This window comes from Oncorhynchus kisutch, linkage group LG20 (genome assembly GCF_002021735.2).
Source record: "Oncorhynchus kisutch isolate 150728-3 linkage group LG20, Okis_V2, whole genome shotgun sequence".
Lineage (NCBI taxonomy): Eukaryota > Metazoa > Chordata > Actinopteri > Salmoniformes > Salmonidae > Oncorhynchus > Oncorhynchus kisutch.
In genome coordinates this window covers 16,403,221-16,414,103 of record NC_034193.2, presented here as the reverse complement: position 1 = coordinate 16,414,103, position 10,883 = coordinate 16,403,221, and the positions used below count along the sequence as shown (strand labels likewise).

At 43.6% G+C, this 10,883-nt stretch overlaps 1 protein-coding gene across 2 annotated transcripts in view; it reads left to right on the top strand.

Moving 5' to 3' along the window:
- Positions 1-473: 473 nt before the first annotated feature.
- The window catches only part of arhgap22b (Rho GTPase activating protein 22b), a 37,142-nt gene continuing 26,732 nt past the window's right edge, over positions 474-10,883 (top strand). Inside the window, exons 1-3 of one of the 2 annotated variants that reach the window (XR_004204564.1) lie at positions 474-991; positions 5,655-5,854; positions 7,064-7,151. Coding sequence is in view for 1 of the 2 variants with exons in the window: in XM_020453520.2 (XP_020309109.1) it covers positions 949-991; positions 5,655-5,854; positions 7,064-7,151 (331 nt within the window). In the remaining variant the exon portion in view is untranslated. The remainder of the gene's footprint in view (positions 992-5,654; positions 5,855-7,063; positions 7,152-10,883) is intronic. The other variant, XM_020453520.2, reaches the window with a different exon arrangement.

The window sequence follows — 10,883 nt, the reverse complement described above, 5'->3', positions numbered from 1 at the left end:
ACGTGAGAGGCATAGAGAGATCATATACAGAGATCTAGAGATGAGAGGCAGAGAGAGATAATATACAGAGCTCTAGAGATGATAGAGGCAGAGAGAGATAATATACAGAGCTCTAGAGATGATAGAGGCAGAGAGAGATAATATACAGAGCTCTAGAGATGATAGAGGCAGAGAGAGATAATATACAGAGCTCTAGAGATGAGAGGCAGAGAGAGATAATATACAGAGCTCTAGAGATGAGAGGCAGAGAGAGATAATATACAGAGCTCTAGAGATGATAGAGGCAGAGAGAGATAATATACAGAGCTCTAGAGATGAGAGGCAGAGAGAGATAATATACAGAGCTCTAGAGATGATAGAGGCAGAGACTCGAGAAAGAAAAGGAAGAACACAGAGGGAGAAGAAGAGAGAAAGTGAAAAAATGACAGAACATCTGTGAAAAACAGGGAAGCACACAGCTGTAGCCGATTAAGATGGTAGCTGCCAGCCAGAGAGAGAGGAAGAGTGAGAGGACGAGAGAGGGAAGACAGCAGCTCTACTCCTCGTGTGTTTCAGCCTCAGTGAAGCCTGCGCTTGGAAGGACATTCTGATCACACACAGGCATTTACCTGTCAGTGTGGTGTAGTAAGAGTGGGATGAGATCCCCCCTCCCTCCACCCTCCCTACCGCCGTGGTCACCCTGGCGATGAATAATGCAGTAGGGATGGGTGGAGGCCACTGAGCGTGTGCGAGGAGGAGGAATCCCTCCCCCTCAGCCTCAGCCCCATAGCCTGCTGTTGCTGCTGCTGCTGTTGCCTACTGCAGAACGTCAGTGGTAGAGCGGAGAGAAGAGAGGAGAGGCAGGACAGAGGAGAGGATGGTGTGTTGAGAAAGAGTGATAGAGAGCAAGAGCAAGAGGGGTGGGGTGCCGGACGGACGGATGAACATGCCCAGTGTGGTATTCCTGCGATGACAGCCATGCTGAGTCCCAAGATTAGACAGACCAGGAGAGGTGAGAGAGCCGAGCGCGTTGTATTTTTCTCTACCACTACTACCTAACCATACTACTACTACTACCACTACATATCTGAATGGAGCATATGGGCGGTACACACAGGTCGTTCTACTACGATGCTGTCAATGACATCATCATCTCCTGTTTCATCTTGATAATGCTGATCTGATGCTTGTCTGTCAATTGCTGCTTTTGATACATTGAATGGTGAACGTCAAAATGATGCAGGTGTGTTTAAATAGTGAATGTGAAAAGGTGAATATCACTAGATATAGGGATAGGTCACTTTGTTATCTTTGTTCTGTTATTCTCTCTAAAGTAAGATACAATTGAGAGTGTACGAGAAACAAAATGGATGAATTAAATAGATTCAATTAGCTTTGTGGTTCTAAGGTACACACATTCTCTGCATAGATGTTGTAATTGGAATGTGATTGCTTCCTTTTATTCATTCAACAAAACACATGACGAAATTCGATTTCAATTCCTGGTCCATAGAAAATCTATTTCCTGGTCCATGGAAACCTCATTAAATAGCCCACATCGCAGCTGTTTCCCTCTTCTCCTCACCATGTTTTTTTGGAATGAGAGATCCCACTACTGTACTATATTACACATCATGGACAGTACTGCTAAGCTACAGGCACAGTAGTACACCCACACACACAGCATAGATAAGTACCCCCCCCCCCACCCCCCCACCCCCCCAATCCGAGTGGAGCCTACCACAGTTTCTCCGGCAACGCAAACACTCCACTAATTCTCAATGGGTTAATACATTCATCAACCGCAGAGGAGTCAGTGGAAATTATGCACCTGTAACTCTACCAGCCCCTTCCCAGGCATCATAAATCACACAGCGACCAGGTTAATGAAATAGAATTTCTCAAAATGGATTCCATGCTTGGAGAAAAAGAGCCAGGTAATTTGTCTTGTGGCTAATAAGTCTACCCATTGTGACGGGTTAATGGATAGCTGTTCTTCGATGTGGAGAGGGGACATATACATCTATACCGTGTGATGATGACTACACAGCTCAAAAGTGCATTAAAAATAGCGACTGGATATCATAGGCTATAGTACGTGTGTGTGCAATGCAATCATGCAGTCATAATTCTCTAGGGTCATGATGACTATCTCTGGGTTGAGTTTTCACCCACGTTGAAACATCATACTGTAAGGTAGGTATGAGATCAACAGGAAAACAGCCACACTTAGTTTATGCCATTACTATGGATCAGAGCCATGTATTTAGCTAACGTGGCTGCATCATAATGCTCATTCTAGACATGATATTCCTCATGTAATGTTAATGGGGAGCCAACATGGCTGCCATAGAATGTTGTAATGTCATGTAAATGCATCATAATGCTCATTCTAGACATGATATTCCTCATGTAATGTTAATGGGGAGCCAACATGGCTGCCATAGAATGTTGTAGTGTCATGTAAATGCATCATAACGCTCATTCTAGACATGATATTCCTCATGTAATGTTAATGGGGAGCCAACATGGCTGCCATAGAATGTTGTAGTGTCATGTAAATGCATCATAACGCTCATTCTAGACATGATATTCCTCATGTAATGTTAACGGGGAGCCAACATGGCTGCCATAGAATGTTGTAATGTCATGTAAATGCATCATAACGCTCATTCTAGACATGATATTCCTCATGTAATGTTAATGGGGAGCCAACATGGCTGCCATAGAATGTTGTAGTATCATGTAAATGCATCATAACGCTCATTCTAGACATGATATTCCTCATGTAATGTTAATAGGAAGCCAACATGGCTGCCATAGAATGTTGTAGTGTCATGCAAATGCATCATATTGCAGAAGCCTCAATGTCTCAACTATCCAAATAAATGGCTCTGCTATGGATTAAATCATACAATGTGTAATTACTATGGGTTTGACATATATAGCATACGCTAGTAGCAGCACATTGAAACATGCTAAATAAACAGATTATACAGAGCACATCTTCGCTGGCGCTTTTAGACATTAGCTCATTGATTGATGGTATTAATGAAGCTCATACACAATGTAAATGACTCATGATGCACATCCTTGGCAGACTATTCTCTGGGGTCAGGGGGTACATGATACATAGAATCAAGATGGTGGACCACCAATCTACTACTTGTTCATTGAAGATAACTATAGATCATATGGAGGGGATAGCATGTGTGGGTTTGAATCCCAGGGCTACTGGGAGAGTGAATCATCCATTTACTTAACTTTAAACATGGAAAAAGACCTAGTATGAACACACACTCACTCAATGAATTGCTAGTATTTTGTGAAACTGTTCACTTTGAACCACAGTCCCAATGTTACAGATTGAGTGAGACCACATTGTAGCTACACCCATGTCAACCCTATGGAAGGTATGAATCACTGTGAGGAGAAATGTCCAAACTGGCTCAGTGTAGCGTTTGGCCTACACACACACACACACACACACACACACACACACACACACACACACACTGACTGGGCAGTGTATTCCAAAGCGCCCACGGATTGCAACAGCTGGTGCGAACTACAGTACATTACATTACTATGGCAACATTTACAAATCATTCCTTCATTCCTCTTGGACCCAGTTGGTTTCTTCCTGTGGAGACACATTTGAAAAGACAGTGTGGAAACTGGAAAACAAAACTCATGAGGTTTCCCCCAAATGTCCGTTTAGAAAACCCACAACGCCTCTGTGTCCTGAAACACCACTGATGAAATACATCTGTCCAGAATGACAGAATAATGACTACAGTAGTGAAAGACCTTCTCCTCTCCTTCTCGATAATTCTTCAATATTGGGTTCTATTCAATCCGCATCGCAGAAGTTCAGCTTTACAGAATGATTGAAATTTAAAGGCAATGTTCCCGCTTCGGAGGAGACTGTATTCACGGTAAACTCTGCATATGCCAGCTCAATCGGAAATGACCTCAACATTTCTTGCGCGGAATCTGTAACGCTTCAGCTTTGAACAGATTGACTAGAGCCCATTGTATCTCACAATAAACCAATTCAAATTAATTCTCACAATAAACCAATTCAAATTCATTCTCTCAATAAACCAATTCAAACAAAAGAGCTCAAACAACACTCTACTAACCATGCTTATAGTCCCTGCAGGACTCTTGAGTGTACAGTATGCACTTACTCTAATAAGGCTTCCAGGGTAGAACACAGGGCTGAGTGGGGCCAGCAGTGCAGCCAGACATGGTGACGGAGGCAGAGAGGGATGGTTGTAGACGGAAAGAGAGAGAGATGGTTAATGTGATATACGGCCCCTGTTCCTCTTGTGAGTTTAACCGATTAGGAAGGGAGCCAGGCAACGATGGAGGTAGGAGTAGAGGGTGGAGTGATGACCAGGCTATAGTGGCCATGCTATGTTGTGCCACAGCCAAGCCCACAACCACAGAGTATAGTACACAATGACTGTAAATGAATGAACCGTTTGAACTATCAGTTCATTCCAATGAAACATGGTTGGTGGTGCCCGGGGATATGTCGGGAAGTGTCTCTTCAGGGTGTCTGCATCTATACCATAGCATTCCCCATCCTTAGGGTCAGGAGTAACTCCTGGCCCCCCATCCCATATCGCAAGAAGAAGCAGAAGGAGAATAAGAGAGAAATAACAGAACAAACATTGATTTTCATCCCCCCTTCCGCCTCCAAGCCATCTGGGCATTGATCCTGAGTGTGTCACACAGGATGCTGGATTGATTCTTATAAATTATACATGATAATCAAATAGTTTTGTCTTGTTTGCCTTGCTCCTGTTTGGTTCCGTGAGATGTGTTGCTGAGTGGTTATTCTCTCAGGATTGTCTCTAGAAGCTGTATTCAGGGTTTAGTTGATTTGGGGAAATGGCATGATCAAAGCATACTGTTTGCCACTATGAATCACCAGATGTTACTTTCTGCACAGGCTGTACTGTATTCAAATCACATTTTATTGGTCACATACACATATTTAGCAGATGTTATAGCAGGTGTAGCGAAATGCTTGTATTTGAGTTTAATAGAAATAACACAAAAAAAAAGACAAATACTGCAAAGCTGCTTAGGAGCTAGAAGCAGAACTGCCATGCCTCTCAGCACCATCTTCTCTCTGAGAAAAATATTGAGTAATATTGAGTGATTCCTGTCATTTTTAATGTAGCTCATTTCATCAATTGCGTTGTATAGAGAACAGATTGAAACTGATACAGGATGAGGGACAGCGCGTGACTCCAGAGCCTCCTGACATGAAATGCATCTGAAACGGTCCTTGACTGAGCTCACATTACACTAAAACCCAGAGACAATCCCAGGAGGCCTTGTTATCCCAGTTCAAACAGGTTCCTGGTTCTATTGGTCTGCCAGAACTGACAATAACTCTCTACCAGGGGCTTTACATTAATCACTTATATCACCTGAGGCCTCTCATTTCTTCCCTGTGCCGGGTGGGTCTCCAGCCACCTCTACCCGGGGGAGGAAGGGGGGCCTCAGCTTCAGCTCCAGGGCAGGACATGGTGTGTGTGGTATGTGCCTCACCATGGCAACCCTGGAGCGCACACACACTGTGTGTATGTGCCTGTCTCCCTGCTGCTTAAATGTGTATTTGTATTCATGTTTGTATGTGTATCTCCACTCTCCAGCCCGGTCCAAGAGCATGGTGATGGGAGATGTGTCCCGGGGCCCAATCCGCCCGTCCTCCCCCAGTCTCCAGGAGGGGGCTCTAAAAGCTGGCTGGCTGAAGAAACAGAGGAGCATCATGAAGAACTGGCAGCTGAGATGGTTTGTCCTGCGCTCCGACCAGCTTTTCTTCTACAAAGAGGAGGAGGAGACCAAGCCACAGGTACTGAACGTTCACACCTAAGCTCTTCTTCACGTTCTTACAGAGGTTAGCTGACATCCTTTATTTGGTTGAATATGGGACCTTAATATAAAGCCAACGTCGCAGGTTCAGATCCTCTCCACAAATACTTTGCATGTCTGCTGTGGTTTTTTCCATCCATTCCTTAGACACGCAGGTCAAATGGCCAATAGAAAATAAAGATCTTTCTATACCATGACCTAGCCTGGATGGATTACATTGTCATCGTGCCCTGCCTAGGAGGAAAATCAGGATAAAACATCATTTTGATACCGTCACTCAGTGTTGGTCATCAGTCATGACATCTGTTGGTTGACACCTTTTAATCACAGGTTGTCCATAGTCATCCAGCCAGAACTGATTTCCAAACACACACACCTCCCTGTGCAGTATTCAGGATGTGTGCGAGTGTCGATCTGGACGCTTTCCCCCCATCTAATCAATAGGAATCGGAGCAGGGCACTGCATAGGCACATGACACATCAAGGTCTCACACTGTGATGAAAGGAAATTATAATTGGAGGAAGGACATTTGCACAAAAGCGATCTATAGCCATTTCTCATCATGCAGAGCAGGTCATTAAGGAATGGATTGGTGTTAGAGCCAGAGAGTTTGCTCCAAGACACATTCTGAAGGAAGAATAATCTCAGATCTTGAGTTACATTTTGGTTCTTCTCATTCATTCGTTCCCACCAGCAGTATTCAAGCCACATTGTACGCTTGGGAGATGTGCTTCTGGGCTGCTAGCCCTGCGCCAACGCTCTACCAATTTGTTGCCATGGCGACTAATGTGGTGACAGCTTGGCCTCTAGTTTGGCCATTTGGAAGATCGCAGCCTGTTTGATGTGGGATAGTGCCAGCTCCAGACTGGTAGGATGAGACCAATTTTCCTTCTGCGTAGTCTCTAATTAACAGGCCTTGATTAACAGGCCTTGTTAAATTACTATTGATCTGCATTTGATAATGTGTACATCTTCATCATTGGATAGCTTAAAGAGATCAATATAAATAACGAGATCTTCGGTCTATTTTCTACCCTAATATTCTCATCATGATTTAATCAATATTTGTGATTTAATCGATTAGAGTCTCACTGAGGTATCATTAATCTTTGGTTTCAAGTTGATCTATTCCCAAATGCTGCTGATTCCTGTGTTCCAGTTAAGTCCTTTTCGGTTTGTTCGTTCCAGGGCTGCATACCCCTGCAGGGCTGTCAGGTGAATGAGCTCACCGCCAACTCAGAAGAACCAGGGAGACATCTTTTTGAAATCGTTCCAGGTGAGGTGATCCATCAACACCAAACCCTCTCCTATTCTCACCAAAAAAAATACATGTGCTGTCAAAGTCAGGCATCACCGCACAGAGCTGATATTTAACATGGCAGTTTTCTCAATACCGCCGTAGGCCAGCAGGGGGCAATGCTGATGTTTAACAACGGTGTCTGGTGTAGAGAATGTAGATATAGGACACATACAGTACACACTACTGACTGGTAGATGAGCTTGCACTCAATGCACTGTGCAATTATATGACCAGCTAAGAATTGCTTTCGAAATCCTGTGGATGGTAATCTCTCTCATAACATAATTTCCAAACTAAGACTCCAGAATCAGAACTAATCTCTAAGAACACATTAATACCTCAGGGAGAAAAGAGAATCTCCTAGCCTTGTCCAGGCTTATCGACCCCAATACCTGGGTCTCGTGTCTATCAGGAGTCTGTTACTGTTGACATCCATACACAGACAATACACAGCGTTGCCTGGGGGCGAGTGTGCTGGAAAGACCCTACTCAATCAGCTCTTCAAGCTTTTGGTTGCTCTCAATACAGCCAAATGGTCATTTTCAATGAAAGTCACTCAGAGTATGCGAGTTAGCTACATCACTCAGTAAAGGGTATTTTCTAGGTGGTTTTTCCCACTGTTTATTGTTGTCGACGGGCCAGTGGGTCCCTGTGTGTTTTATTTATGCTGAGTAAATATTGCAGGAGAGTGTGACCCCAATCAGCCAAGTGTGGATGGGCCAGGCAGGCAGCACACAGCCAGACAAAGCCATTTCTGAAGACCATTAAAACAGTGCGACAGTGAGAATGGAAAGGGGATTGAATTTCAATCTGGTCTGTGCACTTTACATACCTTTCACTCCCAAACCCAACTCATCCCCTCCATACCGCCTACATCTAATGTTTACAAGATATTCAATCCTCAGGCCCTTGTTTTTTTTTCTCCCTCTTTGTTTTATTCTTAATCAGCTTAAATGAAAGCCTTTTTCGCTTCTCAGCTTTGAAATGAACAGCCACTGAGGGCTTAGGTTGACTTTCGCACTACGATAAAGATCCACTCTAGCACTTTTAGTAAGAGGGGTTGGGAAACAGGGGATCATGGTAAACAAGTATTACTGTAAGGCTTCAACAGAGGCGCAGGGAAGCTTTCTGTACACTTCTTACAGTGGGTCCACGGGGAATAATACATTGACCCATATCAGCCAAAATGTCTCCATACAGTATGGAGTCAGATCCACTTTGGACCGATGGTCCTATGTCCTCATTCATACTATCCATTTCAACACCGGTTCTGGCACAGAGCAGTGCCTGCAATTCGTTTAACAATTTGGCTTTTGACTGCAGGGGGATAGAGAGCCCATGACTCCTGAGGCTACTGTCGGTATGATGTTCATAGCACGTTTGATGAATTTCTCTTAGCACCTTTCGTAAACTGAGACTAACTCATCAAGGGTACAAATAGCTGGATTTTCTTTGGGGTCCAAAATTTGGCAGGTGACGATACAGTGATACATAATACATCTCCACTCATTTCCACAAGAACTTCTACATTGACATCCTATGACCAAATGAACCTCTCTGATAGCATTTCTTCTGTCCTCATATCCAAGGGTTTTATTAAACTAGTTTGGGAGGCCTCACACCTTTTCAAAGTTAAATATCCTGCTTATTTTAACTGTAAAATCCTTGGGACCTAGAAAGTAAGCAATGAATGAAAGCACAGCCAAATCCAACAATCCATTTTGGTTCAACTGAAAGTATACGGCTATGACTGAAAGCCTATCAGATTAAGGAACAGTTGTAATAATCTGTGGTTTTTAAATGCTGTCTGTGCTTAAGGGGGCTACTCAAGGCTAAACTTCCCTTTGTGTTGGTTCTCTAGCCATAAAGCCAGCTGGGAAACAACAGCCAGGAAGGGATGGTGCACTAACACACACACACACACACACACACTAAAGCACAAGCCTGGGTAAACGTGACTACTTCAGCTAATTCCTTATTGCAGGCTACTTGTTTAGCCAGTGCATGTGCAAACACACACACACACACACACACACACACACACACACACACACACACACACACACACACACACACACACACACACACACACACACACACACACACACACACTTGGAGCCTGTCCCCTGCCCCCAGCTCTCCCACAGAGTATTTAACTAAGTTCAGCCTTATCAAATATCTGTTTGTCTATCCCCTTCCCCCACACGTGCAACATCCATGGGTTTTATAAAGCACACCGGTAACAGTTCTAGACAAAGGGACAGTCCTCCTCTCTAAAGACTTACAGTACTTCTGCTCTGAGTTCAGCTTGCTGTCAGAGCTGAATGTCTGTCTGATCATTCCTTACAGACCAGGCTGACTCGGAATAGGGACAGACTACAACAAGATCCTTATAAGTCTCTATAGTTAATTGCTGTGTGAAATGACGTGATTCTGATTGGTTTATGACCTTGTTTACTTGAGTAATGTAACCCAGGTTGGAAAAGTAGACAATATCAATGCATACCTACATTTCATCTGAGCTTCAGTGTGAGCTCTTCTTACTTGATATGCATAAACTGTCAGCAACTACAACAATGGTTCACTTCATGACCCCAGATAGTGTTGCGTGAGAAATGGAAACGAGCTAAGTGCTGGGTTTAAGTCCCACGTCTATGGATGGAAACGAGCTAAGTGCTGGGTTTAAGTCTCACGTCTATGGATGGAAACGAGCTAAGTGCTGGGTTTAAGTCCCACGTCTATGGATGGAAACGAGCTAAGTGCTGGGTTTAAGTCTCACGTCTATGGATGGAAACGAGCTAAGTGCTGGGTTTAAGTCCCACGTCTATGGATGGAAACGAGCTAAGTGCTGGGTTTAAGTCTCACGTCTATGGATGGAAACGAGCTAAGTGCTGGGTTTAAGTCCCACGTCTATGGATGGAAACGAGCTAAGTGCTGGGTTTAAGTCTCACGTCTATGGATGGAAACGAGCTAAGTGCTGGGTTTAAGTCCCACGTCTATGGATGGAAACGAGCTAAGTGCTGGGTTTAAGTCCCACGTCTATGGATGGAAACGAGCTAAGTGCTGGGTTTAAGTCTCACGTCTATGGATGGAAACGAGCTAAGTGCTGGGTTTAAGTCCCACGTCTATGGATGGAAACAAGCTAAGTGCTGGGTTTAAGTCCCATGTCTATGAAAGGAAACGAGCTAAGTGCTGGGTTTAAGTCCCATGTCTATGAAAGGAAACGAGCTAAGTGCTGGGTTTAAGTCCCATGTCTATGAAAGGAAACAAGCTAAGTGCTGGGTTTAAGTCCCATGTCTATGAAAGGAAACGAGCTAAGTGCTGGGTTTGAGTCCCATGTCTCTGAGCAGCATGCTGGAATTAATACAGGCCATTTATCAAACGTTTTTATCGAAAGCGACTTGCTTACATACAGTACCAATCAAAAGTTTGGACACACCTACTCATTCAAGGGTTTTCTTTATTTTTTATTTTTTATTTTCTACATTGTAAAATAATAATGAAGACATCAAAACTATGAAATAAATACATATGGAATCATGTAGTAATCAAAAAAAGTGTTAAACAAATCAAAATATATTTTAGATTTCAGATTCTTCAAAGTAGCCACACATTGCCTTGATGACAGCTTTGCACACTCTTGGCATTCTCTCAACCAGCTTCATGAGGTAGTCACCTGGAATGCATTTCAATTAACAGGTGTGCCTT